The sequence below is a fragment of the Martes martes genome (genome assembly GCF_963455335.1).
Source record: "Martes martes genome assembly, chromosome: 16".
In the NCBI taxonomy this organism is placed as follows: Eukaryota; Metazoa; Chordata; class Mammalia; order Carnivora; family Mustelidae; genus Martes; species Martes martes.
The window spans coordinates 23,558,764-23,574,547 of NC_137904.1; the positions used below are offsets into that span (position 1 = coordinate 23,558,764).

Sequence of the window (15,784 nt, forward strand, 5' to 3'; positions counted from 1 at the left end):
GTAGAGATTATTAAATACACCTTGGTCAAAAGAAAAAAGTCGTTAGGGAAGAAAAAAGCCTTGGAAGGTCAGATTAAAGTTCAAATGAAAAGCAAAACATTTCACTTTATACAGTGACACTACAGTTTTCTTCACAAAGAAAAGCTTACCTCGCAAAATCTGATAAAGAAAAACTTTGACATGATCTGAGCTGAGTGGTTGAGGAGAGACGATAATTTTATGTAGGTCACTCTGCATCAATTCTGTGACAACATATCTTGAGGTTTTAAGTTAAGGAGAATTCCGAGAATTCAGCCCCCAGCCCCCCAAAGTAGGCAGTAGGTCTAAAGAATAACTTCCATTCTTAAAGCTGGAAAAAGCTTAGGGGAAAAAAAGCTTCTAGACAGCATGACAGAAGTAAAAATTCCAGCCCTCACAAAATTTAAAAAAAAAAAAAAAAACGGCCAAAATTAAAGAATTCACCATTCAAAGTCAGCAGAAATAAACTGTCTCTATAATCAGCATTATAAACGAAAAATAAGGATAAACACTTTTAAAATTAAGTTTTTAATTCCAATGTAGTTAACGCAGTGTTCTATTAGTTTCAGGTGTACAATATAGTGACTCAACAATTCTATACAGTACTCAGTGCTCATCCCGATAAACGCACTCTTAATCCCCCTTCACCGATCCCCCCAATCACCCTCTCTGGTATTCGTTTTCTATAGTTAAGAGTGTGGTTTTTCCCTTTGTTCATCTGTTTTGTTTCTTAAATTCCACATATGAGTGAAATCGTATGGCATTTGTCTTTCTCCAACTGATTTGTTTTGTTTAGCATTATACTCTCCAGATCCATCCACAGTTGTTGCAAATGGCAAGATTTCATTCCTCTTTATATTCTATTGTGTGTCTATGTACCACATATTCTTTATCTATTCATCTATCAGTGGACACTTGGGTTGCTTCCACAATTTGACTATTGTAAATAATGCTGCAATAAACATAGGGGTGCACATATCCCTTTGAATTAGTGTTTTTGTATTTTGGGAGTAAATACCCAGTAGTGAGATTATTGGATCCTAAGGCAGTTTTATTTTTTTTAAGGACCCTCCATATTGTTTTCCACAGTGGCTATACTGATTTGTGTTCCCACCAACAGTGCACCAGGGCTCTTTTCTCTCCACATCCATGCCAACACCTGTTGTTTCTTGCGTTGTTGATTTTAGCCATTCTGATAGGTATGAAGTGACATCTCATTGTAGTTTTGATTTGCATTTCCCTGATGACAAGAGATGTTGAGAATCTTTTCATGTGTCTGTTGACCATCTGTATGTCTTTGGAGAAATATCTGTTTTCTGCCTATTTTTAACTGATTTTTTTTTGAGGGGGGGAGGTTCAGTTGCATAAGTTCTTTATATATTGGAAAATAACCCTTTATTGGATATGTCATTGGCAAATATCTTCTCAAAAATAATAAACATTTTAACTTATTTATTTTTTACAGATTTTATTTATTGGAAAGGGAGAGACAGCACAAGCAAGAGAACACAAGCAGGGGGAGCAACAGAGGGAAAGGGAGAAGCAGGCTCCCAGCTGAGCAGGGAGCCCAATGTAGGGCTTGATCCCAGGACCCTGAGATCACGACCTGAGCCCAAAGGCAGACGCTTAGCTAACTGTGCCACCCAGCAGCCCCAAGGATAAACGTTTTAAATGACAGCCAGGCCAGGAAGAATGTGAAGACCAAATAGTCTCGGGTCTATTCAAACATGTTGCTGGAGCATCCTTTGAATCCAAACAAGAGAGGCGTGGTGGGGGTCTCACTCTAGGCCACCACGGCACCAATGGAAAGGATGACAACCTCCCCATCAACAGTGGCGTAAGTTACTTTACAAAGAATAGTACTCCTAGAAATGTGCAAAATGATTAGTTAAAATCCAAATCTACCCACAATCTTAATTCTTTTATTTAACTTTTTTTTTTTACATTTATGGCTCCTTTATTAAGTTTGAAGCTTCCTATGCTTTGTACTTTAATACCCTCAGGGTTTTGTTCAAACACCACATGGCAGATGATCAAAGGCTGGATGGATGGAGCCCAGGGAGCAATGAAGATGTGGAATTCAGAACTCGTGTGAAGGTAACTCTTTTGCTATATTTAAAATAGGGCAAATTCATGTCTTACCCTGCGCACAGTTAAGGACTCATTACAAGTTTGGGTGAATTTTATAATTTAAATTTAACCTTCCTTAAGACAAGGGGAGAGTACCCTTGATTTCAGGAGATTCCTACCAGGTTTCAAATTCTTTGGATGCCTTGAGTTAAAACACTAAAGCTCCCTAGCCCTGTACAACTGAAAGCAGGGAAAGGCAAAACGGCAACAAAGCAGAGCTGTTACTGGGCTGCAGAGTTATCCTGCTTTCTTCCTTAGCTCTTCAGATCCTAACTTTCTTCTTCCAGAGCGATATTATGGAATCTTCTGAAAGGACAACCCATCTGACAGCCTGTAAAACACAGTATCAGTATTGTCCCACAGCTAGTCCTAGAAGACAGACCATCTTAAGGGGCTGATGTAGTCTTAGTGTGCTTAGCATGAACTATAAATGAACTAAGATGGCCCCAGGTCTCCTATTTTAGCATGTATACGCTCGCTGTAAGGGTAAATGCTAGGAATATAAAAATAAAGATGAGAAGGAATCTGCCTTCAAAACTTAAATTTTTAAAAAGTACTGTTAGGCTTTGGATTTTACCTTTATGAGCTTTAAAGACTCTTATAACAAGTGGTCATTATCTGGGCAGAATGATTTAAAAACTCTTCTAATTTAACATTTTAGCAAAAGCAAGTGGTAACAACTTGAGAGTAGGGAGGATAATTAATAACTGGTAACACTGGACACACAGTCAAAATGCCCTCGAGACATTTTCTTCAAATGGCTTCTAGAACACCCAACTGTGGGTTTTTCTTTTCTCTCACTCGTTGTTCTCAATTCTTTGTTGTTTCCCTTCTCCAACCATTTAATGTTGAAATGCCTCAGGGTTTGGTTCTCTTGCCTTTACACACTCATTTTCTTGGGAAATTGGACCCAATCCCAAGACTTTAAACAATATACATGCAGGTGACTCCCAACTTTATATCTCTAGTTAATCTTGTTTCCTTAAGTCCAGCCTTGTTTATCAAACTGTCTACCCATCATCTCCTCTGGATGTCTAATTGACATCTCAAACTGTCCAAAATTGTCCAAACGTGTATTCTCCATCCCCCCACCAAATCATTTATTTTAGTCGTAAGCTTTGTTAGAGCAAACCTATTTTTCCAGCAAGCTGCTAATACCACAAGCCACAAACCTTGGAGTCATCCTAGATTTCTCTTTTTCTCTTTTATTCTACCTCTAATCCATCAGAAAATCCTGTTGGCTCTTTCAAAATTTAGCCACAGAATTAGACTACTTCTTATCATGTCCACTGTTACCTCCCTTGGGCCAAGACCTTTAGATTTCTAAGACACACAAGCCAGAATAAATTTTGACTCTTTTATTTCTAATTGTCTATATATTGACAGTTACTCTATTATATAATATATATAGAATATATATTATATGGAAATACACTCTATTTTATATCATATATCATATACAATATATATGTAATTTTAATGTTTTCATATTCTTAAGTTACTTTTATTCTAGGTTTTATTAATCAGATTCTTTCCAAAGAATTACATTCTACTCCATAATGAACGTTAGTGAGAAAATGGGATTTTACAGGTGGAATTTCCTAAGGAGAGTCTTCAGTGACATGTTAGACTCATTCTATAAAACAATACGTATCAGTTAAATTATGATATTATTACCAGGATTAGATTTAGATCTTTTTCTTAATAGCTTAAAATTTCTTTTTTTAAAAGATTTTATTTATTTGACAGAGATCACAAGTAGGCAGAGAGGCAGGCGTGGGGGGTGCAGGGAAGCAGGCTCCCTGCTGAGCAGAGAGCCTGATGCAGGGCTCAATCCCAGGACTCTGGGATCATGACCTGAGCCTAAGGCAGAGGCTTTAACCCACTGAGCCTCCCAGGCGCCCCACTTAAAATTTCTTCTTATAAAAATTTTTAAACACATGGAAAAGTTGAAAAAAATTAAATAGTGATCACCCATATATATACAGCCACCCCTTAGATTCTACACTTAACGTTTTGCCGTATTTGCTTTAGTACATGTTTATCTTTGGCTCTTTCCATTCATCAATTCATCTTACTTTCTTGGCTACATTTCACAGGACATTTTCTTAAATGAAAGCCAGATTATGTCACTCTTCTGCAAAAGTTTCCCATTTCATTTAGAGTCAAAGCCAAAGTCATTAAAATGTCCCTAACAGGGCCCTAAATGATCTGTCCTCCTTACTTCTCTGACCTTCTCTCCTATCATTTCTGCTATTTTGCTATTTTCTAAACATGCTGGATACACTATGACCTTAGGCCTTTGCTCTAGCAGTTCCCTCTGCCTGGAATGGGCTTTCCCAGAAACCACGGATAACTCTTTCACCTCCTTTGTGTTTTTGTTCAAACCATATCTTTTGAAGGAGGCCTACCTCGACCATTCTAATACTGCATCTTGCATGTCTTATACAATAGCTACCCACTTGCACAGCTCTACTTTGTCTCCTTTCCTTTAGTACTTATCCTATATAATTTACTTGTTGTGTTTACTATTTATCTGTCTCCCCAACCCTGCCCCAAGAGGGCAAGTGTTTTTATCTGTTTTGCTCACAAGTCTTTCTCAAATTCTCAGACACACATGTCTGCACACACTTAAGTCTCCTATAAACAACTGTTGGGTGAATGAACTATATATATAGTATGTGCGTGTATGTATACACACACACACACACACACACACACACACACACACACACACATTTGGAGTACCCACTAGGTACTCTACTAAGTATTTTAAATGTATCACCTCATCTGATATTCATGGCATTCCTGCAAGGAGATGGTAGTATTCCCAATTATAGATGAGGAAATTGAGGCTAACAGAAGGCAAGTAACCTAAGTTTACACAGTAGTAAAATTGGACTTGACTATGTTTAAGACTGTTTCAATGGCTGGATTTTATCTTCCTTTCTTTTTCTGAGTTATCATTTTAAAAACTGTAATAAAATATACTGAATGTTCACTGTGTTTCTTATAGAAGACTTTCAGCTAATCAATGCAGAAGCAATGCTACCTGAGTAAAAAAAATTGCCATTTTCAACCTCTATGACATCACGGATACAAGCACCAATTATTAATGGCTGCTAAAACCATTTGAAAGGGAAACTGATCAGCATCACCTCAGCCCACCACTCAACCCCAGCTACACTTAATTTGTGACATTCACACCACTGCCAGAAAATATTCATGTCTTTAAAAAACCTCAATATAGGGGTGCCTGGGTGGCTCAGTTGGTTAGGCTCCTGACTCTTGATTTCGGCTTGGGTCATGATCTCAGGGTTATGAGATCAAGTCCCATGTTGAGCCCCATTTGGGGCTCTGTGCTGGGCATGGAACCTGCTTAATATTCTTGCTCCCTCTGTCCCTCCCCCACCTCATGAAGCCTCTCTCAAAATAACAAAAACAACAAAACAAAACAACCCCCCCAAACAAATCTCAATATAATCAATGTTCTAGCTCCAATGACCAGTTTCCTAGAAATATGGGGAATAAAATAACAAGACACCATGAAGAAGTAATCAGCTAAACACAATGTGGAACATTCTTCAGGAAAAATTCTCCAACAAATAAATAACCAAAAAAAGGGGGTTGGATATGTGAGGGGAAGAGGAAGTAGGAATGTTTGGGATAAGGGAGTCTCAAAAGATGTAATAACCAAATGCAATATATGGACTTTGTTTAGAACCTGATTCAAACAAACCTGATTTAAAAAGAGATCTTTGAGGAAATCAGGGAATAGTAAGAAATTAGATAATTTTATTAGATGTGATAATGACATAATGGTTAGGTTTTTTAAAGTCCTTAACAGTTAGAAACGCGTATTTAAGTATTTGTAGGTAAAATAATTTGATGTTTGGGATCTAGTTTAAAATAACTCCAGCCTCCCTTTTCTAGGCCCTCAATAAAAAGGGAGGAGATGAGATTGGAAAAATGATGAATAACTGTTAAATCTGGGTGTTGGGTAAATGTGATAGTTATTACACTATTGTCTCTACTTTTCTGTATTTTTGAAAATTTCCAAAAAAGTTAAAAAAAAAACCCAAAACTTCCACTATAGAAAACTAGGGGAAAAAAAAAAACAAAAACAAGGAAAAGAAAAACTACCCAGAATCCTAACTCTTTGAATGAACTTACATCTTTCTGAAAATGTTGTACATGTATATTTATCTATATATATGTATATTTGAAATTGGAATTATAACTTATACATGGTGTTGCTGCTGGTCTTCTTAACTTAATAAAATATAGGGATTTTCTCCTGTTATTATTCTAATAAAGCAGAATTCTTATGACCTTATAGTGTTCTAATGTACAAATAGAATTCATTTAACCAATCTATCATTATTGAAAATCCAAGTTATTTCTGACTTTAACTTTAAATAAACCTGAGATAAACATCATATATCTCTATCTACCCATGTCTTTTAGGTGAATCTGATTATTTTCTCACACATTCCTTTAAGTGGAATTACGGTGCTGAAGTAGAATGTATGACATATACCTTTTTTCACTTAAAGTAACTTGTGAATACTTTCCATGATATATAGTTCTTCTAGATAATTTTAAGTGCTTAAATAGTATTCCATTTTTTGGAATATGTCATGACTTAAGTAATCCCTGTCACTGGTCGTTTAGGTTATTACTGTGTGACTGTAATGTAGCTTTGTGAGATGGCTTAGAGTTTTATAGTTTCATTTCATGAGGGATCCTCAATCATGTATAGATCCTTTCTCTTGGGTAAATCCATTTCTCTGGAGAAGAACCTTCCAAACTTCTGTCTTAGAAGGCACAAGCCAGGCTGCCAGGGTTCTATATGAGTTGGGGAAGGGGCCAAAGACACCACAGCTCAGCTCTGCTGACTTGGGGAATAAAGCTTTAGTTTTCTGCAAGACAGAAAAAGAAGATCTGAATCTTACTATTTCCCTCTTGTATATCTTCCCCACTAGGAAATCTTTTTGTTTTCTCTATTTCATCATTTCCACCCACTAGGAAATCTAATCATAGAGACAGGAAAAAACTTCTACTTGTACCATTAAGCCTTAACCAAAAGTCCCAATATTCTTGAGTTGGTTCCAAAATCTCAAGGGACCAAAACCAGAAACATTATACATAAACAGCAACAACAAAAACAGAAAAACTTTACAGCTGCCATCACTCTATTAAGTGTTTTTAACTTGAGATTTTACTCAGGGAAAAAAAAATTCCTGAAGACAGTATGACACATGTCAGTCATGTCTGCTGAGTCTGGTAACTTTTTGTTCCTGTAAGGATTGAAAATTTCTCGCATGGAAGTGAAGAGCAGGTTATATTCTATTCTGCCTTTCATATCTGCAAAACGGGCAGCCAAGTTGTGATGCCAAAATCTTTACTGTTAGTAGTGACAGTTGGTATGCATGCAAGTAGTAGAGAGAAAACATCTTAATTTTCAAGTTATTGGGTTGAATTCATATTGCTGGCACTTGAAAAATCTTGCTTTGACTTATAAAGGGAGTAAACGACACAGAAGCCAAAAACCGAGAAAAGTATGAAATAATGTCATATGCTTTCTTCTAACAGAGACTACATTTTCAAAGAAAGGGGAAAAGGAAAACACTGGCTGGCTGGAATGGGTAGGTTCTATAACCAGATATTTTATAAATAATTATTCATCTCAGAAAAAAATTCTTACATTTCATTTAGCATTATGGAACATATTGTTTCCAGATCAGGGTGTTGTTCATTCTAAATCTATTGGATTTGAACTGACAATACTAGACCATTACTGACCAAGAAAAATAATAATTTCATATGGTTCAACCCTAACACAGAGAAAAGTATATCAGGTATCAAAATGAAAAGCAAAGGGGCGCCTGGGTGGCTCAGCGGGTTAAGCCTCTGCCTTCGGCTCAGGTCATGGTCTCAGGGTCCTGGGATCAAGCCCCGCATCAGGCTCGCTGCTCGGCAAGGAGCCTGCTTCCTCCTCTCTCTCTGCCTGCCTCTCTGCCTACTTGTGATCTCTCTCTCTCTGTCAAATAAATAAATAAAATCTTTAAAAAAAATGAAAAGCAAGGCACTGGAAATGAATATAAAGCATGATTTCACATGGTAAAGTCAATTCTTCTCTACTAAGACCACATACATATGTGTATAATTTCTTATAAAATATAAACCATCATGTATTCCCCCTGCGAAACACAAATGACTAGATTACCATGTCACTGTCTTCAGGATCTACGTACCTGAAAAGCCTTTTATTCAATTGCCTGTTATAATACTTAAGAAAGGAGAGTGCTACTTTTATACTTTTACTTAAGATGATAAGCTGACTTACAAGAGAATGAGACAGAGCACTGAGGGATGTGGAGAATTGTTGAATGGCTATATTGTACACCTGACACTAATAGCACGGTAAGTTACCTACATTGGAATTAAAATAAAAAGCTTAATAAAAATGAAAAAAATTTTGAATGGGGTAGGTCGATAAACTCTTAAATTAACCCAAAGTCTAGGGTAAAACCTCATAGAGACCCTGTCTACCTTTACCATTTTGTTTATTACCCGTGTGCAGAGGGGCTTTCCTCTCCTCTAAAATATTATTTTTTAATGTTTATTATTTCTTAGAGGTTTTATTTATTTACTTGTCAGAGAGAGAGAGAGACAGAGAGAGAGTGGGAGAGCATGAGCAGGGGAGGGCAGAGGGAGAAGCAGGCTCCACAATGAGACTGATGTGGGACTTGATCCCAGGACCCTGGGATCATGACCTGAGCTGAAGGCAGATGCTTAGCCAACTGAGCCACTGCCTCTAAAATATTTTAAACACAAAAGACTGAAAGATTTTAAATGTATTATTTTTAGAGAGCGATTAAAATGATGACTCTGCAGAGAATAAGTTTTATCAAGTTTTAGTTTAGCAAAGTAAATTCTTCAGGGGAAATACATTTTTCACTCCACAAATAAAGGAGTTTTTTCTTCATAGAAAACAAGCCAACGAACAGGCCAACCTTTAAAAACTTGATTTCTCTGTATAATACAATTCCTGAATTTGAAGATTGGACAATACAGCTTCAGAAATTGAGAAGCAACACACACCACTTTATGATAAGGTTTCTGCTTCGCTCCAGCAAAAATCCTCTGAAGTCTCAATCCCCAGCATAATGTCTCCCAGATGTCTCAACTAGTTGCCATGCCAACTAAAGCAGCTTAAATTAAATGAGGGCCCGAAAAAGCACCTGCATCACTCCAGGTCTGTTGCGCATTAAATAAAGCTCTCTTGACAGGGACTCAGAGGTGCCATTAACTTGAACAGCAGCTATCTGATTATTGTTTCTGAGTAATTTAATGAGGGTCTCCAAATAAGAGGGAAAACAGGGTATGCTTTCTCTCTCTAGGTCCTTCTAAATGGGACAGCCTCTCCAACAGCTGGTGTACCCACTGGGTCAATGACTTTGCTATGGTCGTTTAAGTTACCTTTGGGTAAAGAGCAAATATAGGATTAAAGTTAGGATTTTCAGGAGAATATTAACAGATAAACCATTTTCCCCTATTAAATCTCATCATTAAAAATATGATCATAAAAAACACTGCACGGTATGCCAACCTCAGAGTGATCTGAACAGCCCTGTTATAAAATAAATTACTGCTGATTGCAGCAATTAGTTAAGTAGCTCCACGAAATATGGATTTCTAAATGTACTGATTTGCTTCAGAAAAATAAGCGATGCAAATTAACAATTAAATTGGGGAGGGGGGGCATCTCTGATGCCTCAAGTGCCCAAGACAAACAACAGTGTTTCCACATTGTTTTAAAGACCTTTTTGTTGCCGATCTGTTTTTCTTGCTAATGTCGACATTTTAGAAACTTATTTTTAACAGGGTAGAAAACAGTGCTTTTGATGCTTTCTCAAATATTGTTAGTCACTGGGGGATATCACTTAATAGAAACAAACTCAGGCCAGGGAGGTTATGTGATTTATCCCAGGTCACATTCCCAGTCCGAAAAAAGCTATTATTACCTTTGGTTTCCCAATTTCTGGTCTAGTGCACTCTCTACCCCACCGACCTGTTTTCCCTAGGAGGCTGACTGCTAGTATTCCCATTTCTTATCCAAGTATCATCACAGTATGCAGATTACTTTGAAATAAAGAAAAGCTGAATTATTACTTTTTTTCTTTTAAGATTTTATTTTTAAGTAATCCCTACACCCAACATGGAGCTTGAATTTACAACGCTGAGATCAAGAGTTGCATTCTCTGCTGACTAAGTCAGCCAGGCGCTCCCGACTCGCTTTTAATTATGTGCTATGAGGAGAAGAAAAGGAGAAACGAACCTAACTTTTTGTTGAAGCTTCTTTGTGCCATTTTGTATGTCACCTCATTCAATTCTTATAATGCCTAATTTGAAACTATCCTTATTTACGAGATGGGCACACAAAGGCTGGGAGAGCTTAAGCTGTAAACACAGAGCTTGGATTCAAACCTAGGTTGTAATGATTCTGCAGTCTGATCTTTTCCATGAAATTTCCTTCACTTTGTTTACTATTGAGAGAGAAAATGAAATTCATGAGAATGCCATTACTTGCACTGTTGCAAAATCAGTTTTCAAACAAAAATCAGAAATTCAATACCATAATACATGATACATCTTTTAGAATCCCTTCCTTGTCATGTGTTTTCAAATGGGAAGTCACTCTCTATTCTCCAACAAATATTCTGAATAGGAGCATGTGCCAGACACTGTTCTAGGCACTGAAAATCCAACAATGTGGTGCAAGAATGTCACTGCCTTCACTGACTTTATAGTCTAACAAGGGAGAGGGACGATTAAAACAGCAATTACAGTAGATTTGCTCAAAGATTACAACACTGTCATGGCTGTTAATCTCGTAAAGCCCCTTAGGCATTGATCTGCAACTGACTATGCCAGACTTGCATCACATAGCCAATAGAAATAAGAGAAACTAAGTAGCCCAACCAAGAGATATTCTTCTAAAGAGATAAATCCCTAAATTATTAGGACTGCTAAATTCCAGTAACTACAGAGATTTAGACCTTTAAACATGTAAGAAAACCCGGGCATCTGTCTGGCTCAGTCAGTAGAGTACGCAGCTCTTGATCTTGGGGTTATAAGTTCGAGCCCTGCACTGGATGTAGAGATTGCCTAAAAATAAATCTTAAAAAAATGTGAGAAAACCACTGAGATTTCTTCAGCTCCTACTGGATTTCTAAATTAGATGAACATTCTAATTGGCAATTTACCTCTATCTATAGAAACACTTACATACATCTGGTTTCCTTAAAATGGTTCACCAAAAAAATTTTTTAAACACATGAGAAATAATGAAAATAAAAGCAATTAACACTCACTGAGTTCTTACTATGCACCAGGCACATTCTAAGCACTCTGAATTATCTCAAAGAATTCTTACAACACAAATCACAGGCTATTACAAAGAACTAATAGTTCTCTTTTTGAGTTTGAGTCTTTCCTTTTGGAAGGAACTGAATCCGAAGATGTCTCAAGTAATTGCCCAAATCCACACAAGTACTCTTATTCATTTCTTCTAGCACCTGAATTAGTCTTAGTTCTGTCACTAGTAGGCCACAGCCTCAAATAAGAAATAACCCCCACAGTTTGCCAAGGGATTATCTCAGTTTGCTGAAAAGTATTTTTGGGCCTACTATATGCCATTTTTAACATAGGTCCTCTCATTTAACCCTCATAACAACCTGGGACTATTCTCATGTAACAGATCAAGACTGGAGGTGAAGGAGGCTGACAGGTTAAATAATGATATTCCTTTTGCCAACAACAGAAAAACGAGACAAATGTTAAAAAATCAGAGATGAGTTTTTCTACCTCACATTCTTTGCGCCTCTATCTTTTTCTACCCCTTGAATGTTCTACTTCCTTCAAAGCTTACTCCTTTTACTTTCTTTAGTCAAATTATAAAGCCAAAACTGATATTCAACAAACATTTCCTTGTACCTATGAATCACATATGCTTACTTGAAATAGCTTCTTGAATAGCTTCATGTTCCCTATTTTCTTTAAATAGATGAGAATTTAAAAAAATTAGCATATGTTAGCCTACTATTCATAAGTATTTAAATATAAAAATAATAGGGACTTCCAGCTAATATATTGTGTGTGGTGGAGTAGAGGGTTGGGCTAGCAGCCCTTGACAAGAAAATGAGAAGGAAAAAAAAGTCTTCACTAGAGATAGCTGGAAATATAGGACAGGCCTTTAGTGGGAGGTCTAAGTTGAAAATGTAAGTTTGGGAATCATTAAATATGACAAGAAATAATCTGTATTTTCTACTAAACGAAGTCTGCCACAGACAGGTTTTTTAATTGATTTTGCTTTTAGCCACAATCCTCTTTTCTTTGAGCAAAGTTTTTCTTATTAAAAATTTTTTTCTCATTTCTTTCCTTTTTTGTTAAAAAAAAACTGGCTATTGAAATTATGGAAGCATATCACCATTAGTGAGTTATAAATTCAACCTTAACATCATGACATTTTTTAGAAAAATGCACATCAGCGTCATTAGTAGAATTTTTAGTGCATAGTGCCCAAATATAGTATACAGGATGCCCTGCTAGACTTCCACAAAAGTTGCTGAGTGTGAAGATGTGTTCAGGAAGGATAGAGATTGAAGCAGGAAAAAAAAGCAGAAATAAGGAATCTTCAAGGGATCAAAGAAATGAGGTGGGACTATAATAGAGATACCAGAAAGGCAGAGAAAAGAGAAGTATTTAAGATTAAAACTGGTTCTCCACAGTTTTCTTCGATGCAAAAATGATTATGGGCAAGAAGAGTAGGAAACTATCTAGAGCCTAGCAAACCCACCATACCCTCAACAGTAAGCCTCCCCTGAACCCTTGCTCCAATTAAAACAAACCTGTACTATGATCAATATTTGTTTAACTCACCTCTGTGATGCTGCATCTATTTTAGGAAGTAATATAAGAATGTATGATAATCAGCCTCATGTCAGAAAACCTGACTACTCTGACTGTGAAAGGTAATTTTGCAGAAAAAGCTACACAATCACCACAGAAACAAATGCTGACACCAGATTCTGACCTTCAATTTTGAGGAAGATGACTGACTCCTTTTCTGTTTTTAGGAAGTCATGATTATTCAAAGCAGTCTCAGAGGCTGCAGGGCTGGTGCCAGCAGCATCTTTGTGTAACCATCATCATTAGCATCCATAAATACTGACTGGGCACCAAGTGGGTGTAGAGAGCACGCTAACTCAACGACAAAACAGTGAGGAAAGACAGAAGAAGGCAAGGCAACATTCAAGAGGTTAGAAAAGACTGAGACTGCTATGTAAAAAATCAAGTCGAGAAAACAAGGAAGCATAAAGATTTTAATGTACAATACATGGCCACAGAATCTTGACTGGAAAAGAAAAATATTTACTGAGAAGAAAAGTGCTGATATTTATTGAGACTTTTCTATAGATTAAGCATCCAGCTTTAAACTTATTTAGCCTCATGTACTGCTAATTATGCTAAGGAATAAGTATATCCTGGTTCCATTATACAAACAAGTCGAGAGGTTTAGAGAGGCAAAGGAACCAACCAAAGGTCATAGCTAGTATGCAGCAGAGTAAATGCAAGATCCTGGCCTTCGTTCTTAACTTGTGCTCTGTCTTTCAAAAGATAAACTTCGGGAAAAATGGTGAAGGAAATAATTCTACTTCAGAAGAGAAGACTAAGAACCTGGTTTTAAATATGGGTAGTTAAATGAATTTAGGTAGTAGGAGGCAGTGTGGCCTAAGCTTTGGAATGAAAGGCCTGGTTAATAATCTGAACTGCTACTTACTAGCTTGATTACATTGGACAAGTTAAATAGCTTCTCTGAGTTTGTTTCTACACTTATAAAATAGGCACAATGATATCTACCGCACAGAGTTACTGCCAGGGTTTAGATGTTGTGTGTGGATCACATATAAATGCCTGGCACACAGGGAACAAGGATTACCTGGTAGCTGCTTTCATCATCATTGTGATGGGCAGGAGGAAGAGTACTGGATTTATTAAATATCAATAAGCCAGGCACTGTGCCAAATGTACTACATACATGAATTCACTTATTCCTTGCAATAGTCCTTCTTTTTTTAAAAAATTTTTAAAAGATTTTATTTATTTGACAGAGATCAAAAGTAGGCAGAGAGGCAGGCAGAGAGAGAGGAAGGGAAGCAGGCTCCCTGCCAAGCAGAGAGCCCGATGTGGGGCTCAATCCGAGGACCCTAGGATCATGACCCGAGCCAAAGGCAGAGGCTTTAACACACTGAGCGACTGAGGCACCCCACAACAGTCCTTCAAAGAAAAATATCTCCATTTATCACTGAGAAAAAGTGAGCCTCAAGGAAGAGTAACAAAATTTTTTGAAGGTCAAAAAGCTAATGGGAGGAAGGGACATAGGATATGAACTCAGGAATGCCCAATATCAAAGTCCACGCATTTGCTAAAATGTATGACTGACTGTGTTCTTATTTTTCCCAACACTTTGCTCTCCCTGAAGAAAAAGGCAAAAGAATGCAAGTACCAAAAAACACACAAAGTTTAAAAAGATCCTTTAAGGGCACCTGGGTGGCTCAGATGGTTAGGTGTCTATCTTTGGCTCAGGTCATGATCCTGGGGTCCTGGGATCAAGCCCCATGTCAGGATCCCTGCTCAATGGGAGTCTGCTTCTCCCTCTCTCTACCCTCACTGTTCCCCCTGCTTGTGCTCTCTTGCTCTGTCAAATAAATAAAATCAAATCTTTAAAAAAATAAATAAATAAATAAGATCCTTTAAGTCACTGGTTGTAAGAGGAAAGATTAAGACTATCATTGCTAAAGAAGAAAATTTTGGGGCACCTGGGTGGCGTAGTGGGTTAAAGCATCTGCCTTCGGCTCAGGTCATGATCCCAGGGTCCTGGGATCGAGCCCCACATCGGGCTCTCTGCTCGGCGGGGAGCCTGCTTCCTCCTCTCTTTCTGCCTGCCTCTCTGCCTACTTGTAATCTCTGTTTGTCAAATAAATGAATAAAATAATATCTTTTAAAAAATAAAAATAAAGAAAATTGTATTCACTTATTAAATAGGGTCTTGTGGGGCGCCTGGGTGGTTCAGTGGTTTAAGCCGCTGCCTTCAGCTCAGGTCATGATCTCAGGGTCCTGGGACCGAGTTCCGCATCGGGCTCTCTGCTCAGCAGGGAGCCTGCTTCCCTCTCACTCTCTCTGTCTGCCTCTCTGCCTACTTGTGATCTCTCTCTGTCAAATAAATAAATAAAATATTTAAAACAAACAAACAAATAAATAAATAAATAAATAGGGTCTTGTGTTTTTTTTGGGCATTAAACATGTCAATCATAGTGACGTTCCTTAATATGAGGACATAAAACCCTTTTAGACCACAAAAAGTTTTCTACAGGACATATTATTTTTGAGGGAGACCTCGGGGTAGTTTTAGACAGACTGGAAACTCAAGGGAGCAAATATAAAAGTGCTAATCTCTGAGACTTTTGAGAACCTCCACACAGGGACCCTGCTTCTGGTAAAGGGCTTCTAGGAACCTAATGGGTCTCTCTGTTTTGATCTCAGGGTGGTAAAAATTAGTAATTGATTA

At 37.4% G+C, this 15,784-nt stretch overlaps 1 protein-coding gene across 2 annotated transcripts in view; it reads right to left on the minus strand.

The window, feature by feature from the left end:
- Positions 1 to 15,784, minus strand: part of NLK (nemo like kinase) — a 164,446-nt gene that overhangs the window by 30,632 nt on the left and 118,030 nt on the right. For both annotated transcript variants that reach the window (XM_080826570.1, XM_080826569.1), the window contains exon 4: positions 150 to 256. In XM_080826570.1, the coding sequence (XP_080682696.1) occupies positions 150 to 256 (107 nt within the window). The remainder of the gene's footprint in view (positions 1 to 149; positions 257 to 15,784) is intronic.